The sequence below is a fragment of the Varroa destructor genome, unplaced genomic scaffold, assembly GCF_002443255.2.
Source record: "Varroa destructor unplaced genomic scaffold, Vdes_3.0 BEIS01000002.1, whole genome shotgun sequence".
NCBI classification, from domain to species: Eukaryota; Metazoa; Arthropoda; class Arachnida; order Mesostigmata; family Varroidae; genus Varroa; species Varroa destructor.
In genome coordinates, this window is record NW_019211455.1 from 2,413,809 (window position 1) to 2,429,519 (window position 15,711).

General features: G+C 41.6%; 1 protein-coding gene across 11 annotated transcripts in view; it reads right to left on the reverse strand.

The window, feature by feature from the left end:
- The window catches only part of LOC111246034 (uncharacterized), a 130,001-nt gene that overhangs the window by 51,136 nt on the left and 63,154 nt on the right, over window positions 1–15,711 (reverse strand). For 7 of the 11 annotated variants that reach the window (XR_002671557.2, XM_022795229.2, XM_022795226.2 and 4 more), the window contains exons 5-7: window positions 7,641–7,886; window positions 6,858–6,968; window positions 531–772 (exon numbers count right to left, since the gene is read on the reverse strand). Coding sequence is in view for 10 of the 11 variants with exons in the window: in XM_022795229.2 (XP_022650964.1) it covers window positions 531–772; window positions 6,858–6,968; window positions 7,641–7,886 (599 nt within the window). In the remaining variant the exon portion in view is untranslated. The remainder of the gene's footprint in view (window positions 1–530; window positions 773–6,857; window positions 6,969–7,640; window positions 7,887–15,711) is intronic. The other 4 variants (XM_022795224.2, XM_022795228.2, XM_022795230.2 and 1 more) reach the window with 4 other exon arrangements.

Below are 15,711 nucleotides of genomic sequence, written 5' to 3' on the forward strand. Positions count from 1 at the left end.
CTTACTATAGGCCGGCGGATATTTTGCTCAACCTAAGGGAGATTTCTCTATGCTAGCCGCGTACAGATCAATTCGTCATCACTTACAAGTTAGACGCATGAAAACTACAATGTACAATCTATTTGCTTTAAACTGCACAAAAATTGGCGAACAAAAATGAAGACTAAGCATCCTGTGGATTCAAGTGAGGCCACATATGGCACGCGCAGTCTTCTTGTACAAATAGTACCACCGTAGTGATTTTCCGTTTGTTAAACAAATCTCCTCTCAAACCGACGATGCGCATATTGACTAACACGCAATGCTTCGCAGAAAAGCTTATTAAGGATAAATAATGGACATAACGCCGTTATATCTACTTAAGCGCGAACGTAGATGTCGAAAGGACAAACCGTCGAAGGAACTGGGTTCACTGGAAGAACGCAATGCACAACTACTTGAACTATGACGACGTTCCCAAATCTCAGCTTATAAATGGCGCTACGAAAACGGGGTGCAATTCCCCCGGTGACTCTGACTCAGAGACTTACCTCAGTGACTTCTTACATTCCTTGCAAGTGAAGCACTTCTTGTGGTATTGAGCCTTTTCGGCGCGAACGCATTCAGCGGGGTAGACGGTTCCCTGACACCGCTTACATTTACCATCCACGTCGCCTGATTCCACGCTGAATTGGTTCTGGAGCTTCTTTTTGTCCACACTGAGTTTCACATCCTCGATGGGCGAAGCTTCCCGGGCAGCATGGATGCTCGTCTGCCTGGTCAAGCTTTCGCGCTAGAACACAAGTACAGATGGTAGCATAGACGTTATCAAACCGCCTTCCGTCAATTTTTTCCGTGCAGCTTTAGGCTAATTAATGATAAGCAACACACAACAAGAACAACAAAAGACCACGTACAGCGTTCTCTGCTTAACACTGAACAATCTACTGCACGGTGCATGTCCTCCACCAGTGTGGTCATGATTGCACAAGCAGGCACATAATGTATACGAAAATAGTCCGAGGTGACGAAGTTGATGCAGGCACGTGTCCTTTTGAATTTTGGACTTTCTTCTTTCATTTCTTTTATTCATTGTAGATTGTCGGCCTGCTTGCCTGTCACAAAACCTAATACACTACCTTGGTCAATGAAGCCTAACCGTTAATCACTGTCGAACGTATTGAAGTCGCCTTTTTTGTCTGGTATAAAGGTTCGTCGAACCTAATTGTGTGGTCAATAGTCATGGGGTTATACAAATCGCGTTTCTGAAGTACTACTACTACTCGTTTACCTATCTTTAGCGGGCCGTGTGTTACTCGCATGAATTAAGATGAATGAATTGGACTTGGTTTTTCTTCCATGAAGTATGTAAAAGGTGACTGACGGGCGGGACGTTTTTATTTAAGCTGACATAAATCACAAGCTACTCTTAACCGATACCCAACCATAATTTTCTATGACCTACACAATGTGTCCGTTCCTTTAGTATGACGCGCCCAATTGTTCCTTTTAGATGGGCGTACAACTAACATGGAACCAAAAACAGATAATTCCCTATAGACGCTGCAGAGAAGAACAAAGGACAAATACGGGTATGCATAAATGACCCATTTTTCGAGCCTATGTCTGAGAGGAAGTACTTCTATGAAACGATATTTTACGTTGTAGACCCAGCGCTTCTTTCCCAACAGCATTAGATCAATATATATATATATATATATATATATATATATATATATGTGCGTAATTCTGCTTCGATTCCTTAACAGGCAAAAACAGGCGCATTAGAACAGCAATATAGAGCACGCTACGCTCCAGTTCTATGAAACAGAGGGAGAACCCCATCTGTCATATAATACGAGGAACAACAGTTAACGTGAAGTATGAGCAGGCACAATTTAGTTAGTGATGAAATGGATACATTTTCTGCACGTTGTTCAATAAATGAATTTTCACCCATTCATTGAACAACAGAATATTTCTAGCAGTGCTTGGCGGGAGTATTTATTGCCGTCAGAACGAATTGTTAACTTAATCGTTGTGCCCGATTGCAGCAGTATGCTTTGTATTGTGCGATACGTCACACTTCCATCACCGAAATCATCTTTCACCACAACTTCAAAATTGTCTCATCGCCCTAAACTTCCAGCGGAGCAGGGGCTGCGACAAAAATCCAAAACGCTAAGGACCCAGCGTATGGCTCATTGTATATTCATGATAATTGTTGATATAGGCTAGGGCTCGACACAATCCACAGAAACGCGCAAGTTAGAGCAACATATTCATAGAGATAGAAATGTACCACTCGCTTCCAGAGCTAACATTTGTCATAATACACATCGCATACATTTTCAACATTGGCCCACATGTCGGATTGTTTACTGATCTCCACTTAATTCGTTATTTTCAATCTTTAATGAGTCCGATAAAACTATGACATCTCGCTAACAAGCTCACTGCCCGGCAACATCGAGTCTATCATCTCAAAATGGACCCGTCATTCAAAGAGACACACACAGTTATCTGGGACGATGTTCTGAGATGTGGTATCAAAAAAAAAAAAGTTCTAGCCATCCTTTCAGACCCTAGTGCAATTGGTAATAATTCCGTTAACATAATCCGATATGAGTAACAAGTTGAGTGGTACCTAAGGTTTGATATGATATAGTTACCTAGAACCGATTAATATAGATAGAGTGATTTCGATCCGCCAGCGCTTACTGCCCGTGGGAGACTACGTTTTAATCAGGCACGTTATACTAGCAGGTATGTAGCACGATGATCATTAGTTAGATAGAGAGCACAGTTGAACAACGGATCTGTGTGCCTCCATTGTCCTTTTAAAATTCTATTACTCCAGTACACTGAGTCCTTAGGCATTTGCAAACTTTACCGACGCATGCTTTTACTTCGTGGTACACACAGATCTTCTTTCTCCTTATACACACATAGGCATTGGTTCGAGAAGCGCACAGACTTGTTGGGTTAATTCACGTCGCTTACTTGAATTCAGAGCAAACTGCAGAATAAATACGCTTCCCCTGTGTGCGTTGTTCTTATTATGTTTGTTTGTTTCCAACACCGTGACACGCCACACGCGAGGACACACCACCCCATGAATCTCACGAACTCCCATGAATAGGTTAGACGAACCAGGGTCGGTGGCACGACGACAACTTACAAGGTGACGGATCCTGGAAGGGCCTGATACGGATTTCCTGACGCTCGCTCTGGGAAGATGCGACTCGGCAGGGCTAGTTCGGCCTAACGGACAGTCCCTTCGGACCAGGCTAAGATAGCGGGCCCGCTGATCAGGTAAAATACGGTACGAGAAAAGCGAGGCAAAACAGGATTGCGTCACAGGAGTCACGCGACGGTGATAATATTCATTAAAAAAGTTTCGGTAATGGGCATAGTAAAGGCGAACATATCTCTGAGATGTGAGGGACGATTTTCCTCTGATATAGAAGTGACTGAACATTGTTACAATGGCACGAAGTAGAGCGCCTACCCCAGAAGCTAGCATATGAACCTGGTTGCGTGTTTTTCTTTACGTATTCGAGAGACAACATATAAACGTTTCCAGTTATAAAAGCTTTAAAAATTACCGCGAAAAAAGCGCTCATTAGTCAAGGATGACAAAAATGTTGCTAGTTTGACATGATCGTATTGGGCATGCCTTAGCATAGGAAGAGAGCGAAATAAATCAAAACGAAGAGGCTCCAATTAAAATGTTAGGCAGATTTAAATGTTATATATCTGAGGCCAGTGAGTACAATGAGTAAACCCCATGCCTGAATCGTTTTGTAACTCTTCTGATATATAAACTTCTTTATGAGTTCTGTAATTATATATATATATATATATATATATATATATATATATATATATATATCTATATAGAGGAAGAAAGGACGAAGGAAAGATAGAGAATACGAAAGTAAAGAATAAGAAAAGAGAAAAAGATAAAAAAAAGCGCATATATTTTCTTTTATCACTATATACATCAGCTTACGTGCACATACAGGCTTCGAAGCTTAGTAGAGGACGCACTAAGGTTGTACAGCAGATCCAATCTACGTTGCCATATAAATCATAACAAGCGGCAAATGCATGTTTGATTTATACATCGCTTTGTATACACAATGATATTGCATTGTATCTTGACTGATAGAAATCAGGGCTTGATATCTATACTATAACATTAGAGCCTTTCCAAATATAGTATTAGAAACAATAATTTAAAGTTATTTTAGATATCATAAGTCGTTATCTTCTAAAAACGTTATTAATAAGAACTGAGTTGTTCGGACAGTTAGTCATAGTAAGGGCGTTTATGATGCTGGCTGTGGGTTCAGCGACTTTAATCGACGTCAGTCGCTAACGAGATAAAACACTTAATAACAAGACGAACTCCTACATCTGGAGGAGCTAATCTAAAGCGGCATGAAACGCAAGACAAACCGGAAGGAGAAGAGGACGAGAAGGAAAAACGGATCTGCTCGCTTTTCATATCTGAGGTTTCCTCAACGCTTTTGATCGATCGACTCGACTCGACTCAAGACTGCTTCATAGACCTGCTCCCGTTGGTTTCTATCGTCAGCATCTTTTGGGCTGAAGCCAACTAAAATTGCCAACGGCAGCGCCTTCAGCAGGAGCGCGCTCACTTCCCACTGGGAGATACATGACAGCAAACATGCTAGCTGACCTAGCTAACCCAAAAGAGCAATGACTGGCCAAACGCTTCTGAGAAAATTAAGTGGCGATATTGTGTCACTCGCCTAACATTAGCGCAGAATTGGTATTTTTCTGGGTTCTGCCTCGAATGCCAACATCGGCGCCACGGCCGCCTTCGCCGATATGGGTACGCTACCTTCTCTGAGCCGCGCCCTCGTATCGTACGCGCGGAACCGTAAGTTCACTTGCGAAACCGAATTGATTCTGAATAGGCCTGCCGCCGCTGTATGCAGGACATATTTACCTGTTCGAAGTTCGCTCGAAAAGTGCTCACAAAGCGGATGAGAAAAACATAAGCGCACTTATTTGAGATAGCAAATTTGCCTGATCAGCTACGCGAACAAAGAGGAAAGAGTGTCACTTTGATGCTGTTGCCTGACAAGAACCAGCTAAGAGAAACCCAGAAAGCGCAAGAAGCAATTTTTTTTATATCCATTTATAATGGAAAGGCCTATTCTATTCTTCGATGGTATCCTACAGTGTAAAGTAAATGCCGACAAGAAGGGCGGATCAGCGTTGAAAGGAGTCGAGTTTCTTTCAGCTCTTTGAAGGCAAATGAATTGAAGTCTTTTCACGCTGAAAAAGATTATTTGCAATATAGGGCGTTTGATATATAGGGAGAAATAAATTCTAGCATTCAGCGTACATCGATACTATATTGATCGTGAGTTGAGTTTATGCTTAGATAATACTAGTGACAGATAAATTTTCTGTCTAGCATAGCTGTACAAATCAGGTCAAGGTCAATGGCCAAGCAAAAGCAAAACGGCACTCCCCTAACCGTCTAGCATTTGTTACAGCCCGTGGATTTTATTGTTGTACCACTAGATGCATAGTAGTTGACGTGGGCTGCATAAATTCGTTTATTACCTGGTCGTCAAAGGCCTGTCGAGGACCACTGGCTAACTCGAACAGCTTGCGAAATTTACCGTAACGGGGTTCCAATATTTAATAGAGTATAAGATATAATTGAAATATACCACTGATTACTATTCTGAACTTTATGATCCAGCAATTACTAGATAGAATTGATAGTAAAAGTTTGTTCTATTGCTTGAAATGCTCCACAGATTGAACAACTATATTAAATATAGACCTAATGCTTGCACCTATTAATTGTAAGAAGATGCCATTGAAGCGGTGTCGGAAAATCTTCATTACGAAACTACGACCGCTCGGGGCGATCACAGTTGTTGTCACGTATTTGCGCTTAGCTTGTTATCCACGTACGCAATTACGAGACGTGTAGTTGCTTGGAGAAGACAGTGCGGTCAGTTTTCTATTGATTGACGCACGGGTCATTAGAAATAAACGAAGACCCTGGTACTATAAGCTCTGGCCTGGGTTACATATCGTTGATGTGCACACTAAATTAGCCCAAGACCCCAAATACGTTTGCTAATTAATTCAATTGTTACCAATAAAAATGCTACACAAATGAGCTATACGTATGTGCGTGTGCGTAGCGACACATCAAAGCCCCTCAAAAGGCTGCTCTATCTGCATCCGTGCATGAACACGCAGTAATTTAATTAAATATATTTTCTTACTTAGCGCAAGATTCTATTATACGGCCGTAGATAGTTCTCCGTAGTTAAAAAAAAATGCTAGTTGTTTCAAGTTCGACGTCCTGTATTCTTAGTTAGAACTTGTTCAAGTTCGCCTGTTAGCTAAGTGATAGAGTCCCTTGCTGCTAATCAAATAAAATGAAAAATGCCTAATGCCTTTACTCGGTAAAATGTCCGTATCTGCAGAATCCGAATTCGTGACGTTAGCATGGAAAAACTGGTATCGGACGCGCGAGCAAAAAACTTGGAGAAACTTGGAAAACAGCAACTGCTATATTTCCCGCAAAGGGAATATCTATTTCGAAATTCACGCCTATTTTCTATGAGTTTTATCTCGGATAATGTACTGATACTCCGTTCATATCTACAATGATAGAATAGTTCCCTAAAAGCAGGTGAGACGTGCTTAAGCAGCTCCGTTCTATTCAGAACTGCTAGTCGACATTGTACATACTGAATTAATCTATATCCCTATATAGAAGTTCGTATAACTTTATTATGTTATTATACTTACTGCAACGAAAAACCAGGGCGGAATTATGATCTAGCGAACTGCATGCGTAACAAACTTACCAATGCATTAATGTTGACTGGGACAAGATCATCAGGACACGAGGTAGGTTTGCTCAAGGTGGCAGAATCGCCACCTTGCTTCGCCTGGGCCAGGCTGTCATAGGCATTTTTCTGCAGGCGTTTAGTTGCCGGTAGGCAAACAATGCAGGGCAGGAATCGAGCGAGATGTACACACATGTAATGTTTATAGCCACACCAGAGATAATCGTAGCGATCGCGGACCGATCGTGCGGTCAGCAGTAATACAGAGCCGAATCCAGCGGGACGATCATCGGCGTAGTGATAACGTCAGCACATCAGGGTAAACACATTCACCAATCAAATAATCCGTTATTGCGCCATAACGGCACATACCGAGCACATGCATCAAACCGCACACAACATACAAAGTAAACGATGTTAGGAAAAAGTGCTAAAATTCGGAGGCAAAAAAAAGTTCAGTTATATCGATTGGGTGTTCGGGTGGAAGACGCAATGCAGAACTTGCGGGTGCCGAGAATAGCTAATTGTACTACATAATTTTGAAAGGCTACGTTGAGCGTTATTGTCGAACCGTTATTTAAGCACGCTGGAATTTATTCATAGCATACCCAAACTGAACACAACGAACTATCAATTGATGGATCGTCATACTATCCAGATACTTCCACAACTAACTATTTACTGCTGTATAGTAGTTACTGCATAGTTAACTTGACTTTTAAACGTACTATATACCGACACACATAAACAACACAACGACAAAGTACACCTAAAAAAAAAGAAAATTTGACAGGCACTCACAAGGCATTCAATACTGATCGATGGTATATTTTCGCGCGAGCGAAGCGCCCTTTCAGGCGAAAGCGGCATAGATCCATGCCCGTTACAGATCCTATTTTCGACTGCATTCTGGACGTAGCTTTGCTTCTGTGGCAGTGACAATCTCGGTATTGGTTTTACAAACGATGGCAAAAGTTGTTGGCTTCGACATGTGGTGTTAACAATTTTGTTTGGATTTTCGTTGCGACGGATTATACGCGTTGTCTGCTGGAAGTTAGGTGACACTGAACTAATCATAAGGTTTGTATCATTTGTATTGCTAGCCTCCGTGGTGGTGGAAGTGAATTCATTAGAGGAATCGGCAATTTTCATGCAAAACGAACCCACACTGCTGCTTGCTACCGTCACCCCATTGGCCTGACTGTTCGGTGACGTTTGTGCCTCTGTTGTTATCGTTATTGTCGTATTTGTCGTGTGTGTCGCTGCTTGCGCCTCAAGTGGAGCCAACAGAGTCCCTTCAGTTGCCTTCCTCTTCCTAGTTGACGAAAGGGATCGTAATATCCACTCGACAATATGGAGCAGGGTAAGCAGCATGGTCAGGTTTTTTGCGCGGATTTTTTTACAAGACAATTAGTTGTTACTCATATATCGGAAACATTGTATACAGGATACCACCTTCGGCTATGACTTCAGAGCGTAGTCTATGATATAGCATGATATTGGTTATGCCATATAGCGGGTATGTTACTCGGGCGTCGCGGGGCAGACATATACTCGTTGTCGTCACACTTTCCTTTCTATAAAGTGAACGAAACACGATACTAAATCGGGAGACTAGGTCGGTTGATCCAGGACCCACCAACAAAGCTCTAATTGGTCAAATCTTTTCCGCATACCCACACGCAATACGACTGCTCAGGCTGTTGCTACATATCTTTGGGCTGCGATTAAACGACCTTTTGGTCGAACACCGGCGTCCCGGACTAACGGTACGGTTGATATCAGCTGATAGGAGCTTTCATGATGCACTGCATAGAGATAGCCAGTGAGAGCACCACTGGGGCATAGTTGGAACTAATAGCAACGAGACCACAGAATTATATCCTCGCTATTGTTAGTGCTTCCTCCGAGCTCAAAAATCCGTAATGATGCAACAGTCACAAGGCTGAATGTGACCTTAACATGACTGAACTCTAGTAAGTGTTCACCGCCTACAATTGCTACTGTGCTATGATGAGTTACGTTTTAAACGGGATAATGGGTCTGAATGATGGGAATAATGGCTGATAATGGGTCGCGAATGAGACATGCAACTTCTAGCTAAGCTCGTTGATTTCGTCGGGGTTTCCGCTGGCGTGGACGTCATAACCTCAGAGGCTTTATAAAACCTGCTTTGCTAGCTCGAATTAAGCGCAGCCGTCTCATTAGTAACTATAGAAATTACTCTGTGTCAACTATCAGACCATTAGCGTCCAGCTGGCTTGCTGTTAAAGGCACAATTAGATCTATGGTATATACAAGCACACAGACACATACACGTGCCTACAGCTGCACCTACGTGTCGAAATAAGAGTCGCTTGATCGCAAAACAGAGACACTACGCCTTCGCGGCAGATTGCCACTACAAGGAGACGCAAGGCGATTTCGAGCCGCCGGGAGGCCAAGCGACTGTTGCCGGAGCGGATCTTTTGAGTGACGCTACGCATTATAGCGGGCGTGCGTTTTACGTTAGCGACTGTGGAGTGTCAACGCACAGTCTAAGCTAATACCGGCTGACGACCGCCATAATAACTGAACTAGCTGGACAAGGGTCAGTTGGTCATAGAAAGTGAAGCCTATGGAAGCACGTGGCGCGTTTGTAACAAAGCAGCGCCACGGCCATCCCCTTCCTGGCAATTCCGCTTCGTGGAATCTACAACGGTAGCTACGGTTTCGTCGGTGGTTGAGGAATTGCTAAAGGACACCGATACGAGTTTGTAAATAGGGCACTCTTTCGAGACGGAGACGAAAAGAAAAACAAATGCTGAGCGGCCGAAGGGGTTTGATGCGCCAGCGTTGCTCTACAGATGTGACAGCGATATTATCGTTAGGAAATAACATGCGATGACAGAGTACCACGGCCTGACTAGACTGAAAATGTTTGGTGTGGGTTTATTGCATAGATAGCAGTTCCCATTCGGACTAGCAAAAATGGGCGAGATAGCGAAAACTGCTGGGCCACATGAATAGTAGTATTCTCCCACACTAAGATTCCATACAAAGAGCGAAAGTAAGCATGTGACTACTGTAAAATGACTGAATTGGTGTGTACTCTCCGCCTTATAGACAGAATACACGTATGATCTTGATAAAAAGCAATTTGAAAGGTTATCAGCAGATAATAAAATGTTTACATTATCTAATTATCGAGTGAATCAGTGACGTATGTTCGCAACAATTGAGTCCAGATAATTGATTCGACCTGTTCGTGATCTTACCGCATAGTACAAGACAGTGTGACTAATTGAAATCATTTAGCCACATCTAAAAACATAAATGACGTCCTTATAAACTTAGCGACATCAAAATAGTTTTCGATAGACTTCATCTGATATCGGATGCCTCCGCCAATCTGATAATGGAAACGGTGTCCAATTCGTTGCTTTGAAGCTGTATCATTCACGCGTATCTCATCGTGTAATCCACTCCATCGTACTCATACGTGCTTGTTGTTCTTATGAATCTATGCAATAATGTTGCGTAAGGGGCACGTTTTTCTGCTGTTCGTACCAGTGTGGAGAGTGACAGCCCAGTTATCGTCGGGGCATAGGGTGCCCCATTGCGACTAAATCCCTTTTCCGTAATTGTAATATAACTGTCTTTCTGCAAAGGACAAATGACAAGAATGACGAGGTAAGTGGGTAAAAGCATTTGAGGAGCATGCTGCAATAGCCGGATGCAACAGTCAGGCCCTGGAAGTTAGAAAATATTGAGCACTGATAGGGTCACGGGCCCATAAAGCAAACAACACAGAAACATGCATTACAATTCGAGAAGCATAAGGACGTTTCGTGTAAGATTCGCTAACACAATCTAGTGCGTGTAGCGCGATTAGAGGTTTACTTTTGATGCCCGGCCTTCGTCGGGCAGTCAAGCATCTACGATGTGGCGCCGTTGTAATATTTTCAACTGATAATACGCGTTGATATCTTTATATTGTTCCTATTTACACTGTAGGGAACCTTATTAGTGAAGGGCTTGTTATTTAGCTCACCTTAGTTTCGATGAGCCAACGTAATTTGAAAAAGACAATGAGCTAGGAAGTAGTGATTAGGTCATCATTCTTCTTGTCCTTTGAAAGTTCATCTGGAGTAGCTCTGGGTGGAAAAATGAGAAAATGAACAGAAATACGATACAGGAAAGAATAAGCTGCACAAAGATGCAGCAAAAATCGTAAATGCAAAACTAGTATAGATGATAGGTTAACGACAAGCTCAGCGCCATATTTACAACTTATCCCAAAAACAATAATGTCTAAATTTTTGAATTTGGAACACGAAATAGAATTCTGCATGACATAGCCAACATGAGAAAAGACATCGCTTCGTTTCTTATGAGGAGATCGATAGACGGGATAAAATGCTTGTTCGAACACTGAATCATACGCCTTTTGGTGGGCTAGAACATTTTGAATTACAGCAGCAGTACCGTGCAGAATAGTGAAATGGGGTATAATGAAAAGCCCCAGAGAGAAAATCCAGACCAGGGCTGAAACGCCTCCATTTCATGGGCAGACGATTCCACCAGCAAAACCGCCGGTGCAAATCCTGCTTCTGCTGACGCCACTATAAACCCCGAGTTCTAACAGCATTGGTGCCAATGGCACATGGTATTAACAAAGCGAAGGAGAGGTTGGCAGTAAAGAAGAGGTGACTGATCAGGCATCCGACCCTTCCAATCGAACAAACGACAGCTCAATCAGAAGCTGTCAGAGGGCAGAAGCTATATATTTAAGCGATACAGCGGAAAGCCGCCATCATCGCTAGTACAACGGGTCCGGCTATGTTGTCGCTGGAAAAAAATGGACGTGCCGAAAGAGAGGGCCGAGAAAAAAATACGACCCAACCAAATTTTCTACTAGCAGACAGCCAAGGTATACACGAACGAACCGTCGCACGAGATCGGCGTCGGTCATTGATTGAAATCTTGAAAGATTGATCAACAATAATCAATAAGCATAGTAGGATGTAGAACGATAAAATACAGTTAATTTAGACAGGACTCGCGTTTAGAAACGGCCAACACTACCGTCCTCGATTGGATTCGATAGTTGCATGGCGCGATTCGTAGCTGTAGTCTGGTTCCCTTATCAGTGTACCCCGCTGCCCATCCGGGTGCATAGACAAATATACGGAGTACGAGATAGACGTTAACCAACTTTAATGAAGTGGGTAGTACACGTAACAACCTGACAAAACATTAAAAGGCATGAGGAATCGACCTCGTAAACGATTGTCGAAAAGTTTATTATTTCGCTTATTTGGAAAGACATCAAGCAGGCAGCGGAAAGAGTATACGAACGAAAGTATTTAGGGATTGACACAAGCAGGAAGCAATCAAAGGGAGATTCTATACTGATCACAGTATACAAGTAAAGGTAAATCTAAATCTGGCAAGAGACGCGCGAGGAGTGTAAAACCAATATATAAGCGCGCGAATACTCAGTATATATAGGTAACCACTATTGAGGGAAAGCTGCTCGCGTGCTATTATATGGTGCACTATGAATCTAAACGCCTATGAAAAGTCGGCAACTTTTTTGCGTTTTCTTCTTTCTTTTAACTTTCGAGAAAAAAAGTTGGCATGTCACAGAATGAACAGTCGGGTAGAACTTGCGAGCTATAAAATAGCTGTCAAGAATAGCTATAAAATAGTCTCTAGACTTATATATCTCTAAACTTATATATATATATATATATATATATATATATATATATATATATATATATATATAAGCGAATGCAAGATTTAGAACAAAGGTGAATTTTTTTTTGTCAAGTTTGAAAAATGAACTTGTCACGAATCGCCTGTTAATAGCTATAGAGTAATTTTATATGACGTTTTATCACCAATATGGCACATTATTATGGTCGAAATTTAACTAGTGTCACCCTTACTACTAAAGTCAACATTTTTTTTGTAATTATCTAGTTTTTATCGATAGAAATTCGCTACGGTACAGATCGAGCTTGAGGACATTCTCAATACATGTAAACTACGTGGGCAAGCGATGGGCAATATCCGAAACGGGTCGGAAAGCCGAATAGCAAGGTTCAAAGGAAAGCCAGAAAAGCATTACCACAAGAAAGCAATCGCGAAACACATGGAAACTGCGCCTCTCCCAGAAAATGTAGCGGTAGGTGCCCAGGACACGTGCAAACTGACAGTTGAAGCTATCAAGGAATGAAGCACAGCTCAACTGAAGTGCAGGTGATGATTATTAAAAAAAAAAAAAGGAAAACACAACCGAAAGTAAGACTGAACGACTGAACAAGACAAAGCTTTAGAAAGACTTTGTATAGCCCCTATATGGTCCATGGTCACTACACGTCTTACGCTCTATTTTATGTATAATCCGTATAGGAAAATACAGTAAGCCTTGGACAATAATATAATTCAGTTTAATAGTAAGGTATAATTTCACCCGTGAAACCAACTGTTACCATAATACACAGACACAACAAAACAGGCGGGAGAGATGTTACCCTCTCCGTTGGGTTGATCTGTTACGTGCGGATTAGGGCTGCGTTTATTCCTCGTTTCGGGCTCGACATCGTTTTTGAAGAGCAACTCTTTACCCAACCCATTGGGATTTTCATCAGTTGTCAATTTACATGAAGCAAGCAGCAGAAGATGTTGGCAAAAAGCCATGATACGTGATAGGGAAAAATGACGTTTTCTCGTATAAGGAAAAACGTTTCCTAAGTTGGATAGTTAGGTTACCATGCTATATAAAATGACTAAGATTCCGTTTACAGCACGAACTGCAAAGTTTTAATACGAGCTACATATATATATAAAGCAGCTGAAGCACTCTAGGCATTTGATACCTAATAAACTAGTATATTTTTTTTTATAAATTCATTTATTTTCAAACGACTGCATACATAATCTATTTTAGAGAAGCAGTTGACAGATTTTGTGTACAATTATTTTTCGTGGTGAGTCCCAAGAGCGTAAATGCAAAAATAAGAAGCTATGAACGAATTGTGTTTCTATATATATATATATATATATATAATTATTATATTATTGTTATTAAAACAAAACAAATTCTATATATGTAAGGATCAACCAGAATTCTTCAGGTATCTACCCCAATGTACATTATATTACATTACACTGTTGCATTGTAACCCTTAGTCTATAGGCACACAGGGTGATATTTGCATCGGTTTATACACGTGTCATGTATAAGCTCCTTAATATTTACGTAAATCCTGTCACAATCTTTCCTTCATTCATTGTGACGACTCAACAGCCCCTTGGCTGAACCGCGCAGTTCTGATGTTGTTCAGTATTACATGCACATAAAATGAGTAAATTCTCTCTAATTTTTTTGTTTTTTGAAGTTGTTAGGTCGTCATCATTATTTAGGACTGTATGCAGGCCTGAATACTAGAAGAGGCCTGCCGGTCCTTCCAGTAGGTTGAGTAATTCAACAAATGCATGCATTCGTACAGATTCACATACAGATCGTGAATAAGCGCGTTCGTACAAACAGGAATCTAGCTAGCAGGCGAGCTTACCAGAATATATTTGCAAGAAATGGAGGACCCTCAAAGCAACGAATAAGCAGAGAAAAAAGACAAATTGTGCGACGGCAGGTAGTTGACTTGTGCTGACTAGAGGAAAAAAGAGGACGCAAGACAAGTAAATAGGGGGAAATAATCAGCCAAAGTCACAATATGGCTGGCCTCGCCCCTGAACAGGTTTTAATAAGGCACTACGTTCCGGTTAGCGGAGAACTTCCCTAACAACTTCAGTATCGAGAAATATGAAGAATATATAAGGCCGTTGAAGCACAGGTGCTACAACAGCCACTGTAGTTATTTAGTCGACCATACTGTCAAGAAAATTTTGGTACGGAAAATGCCATATGCATTGACAAGTAAGTCAGGCGATGTGGCCATAGGGGGTCAGCTATGTCACTCGGCCAAACAATCATGATATCAAATGATACATGCTCGGGTCATTATTGGCTTTGTACCCTAAAAAAAAGCACAGGCTTCTTCTGAGTTAGCAAAAAGGTTGGGTAAAAATAAAGGGCAACGTAGTCTAGCAGTAGATGCACCTGTACTATAGCTCGACAACTTGTAACCCTTCGTGCAAGCTTTCGTATAACTAGGATAAATCGATCGATTTTGCCAACACAGTGACACAGTCATTATGACGTAACTGATGGAGATGAACAAGTCTGTCACATTTGAAAGGACGACAGTGAAAGGGAAAACAAAAATTATAGTATGTTTTAGATGAATGACACCATGATAAAGTAACGAAACGGTTTGACAGGTTTGTGGTTCAATGCAAAATTGCTGAAAAGATTGGTTCTACAGTTTTTCTGCGGAAAACGATTATTGAGGACTAGCTATTTTCTGCCTAAGAGGCGATCAATAGGCGATTTTCGCTAGTGACAACATAAGTATATTCATGAAAATTAAAAGCCGATTATCTTCGATAGCCTATTAAAACATTGCGACTTTTTTGGCCTGCTGGCTTTGTCTGTAAGAATTTACATACTGTACTACCTGAATATCATAATTCGTTTAATTTACTGCCCCTGCCTTCAATTACGCAATATGCATCCCTGTGTGATTCAACTTCTCAAGGGGTACTCTGAAATGTACCGATTGCATCCATTAGACATGCAGATCTCCATGGGCATGGGCCATGTTATTCGATGTTGTTTAAGGGCTACGAACAGGCCGGGTGTTCGATAAGCATTTTCTATGCTGAACGCCAGCGGTAAATTGGCGTCCTAAGGTGTGGGATAAGGCGAATCCTCCTTCTGAGCAGGCTGGTGGTAAGGTGGGCATCCTTTGATAACAGC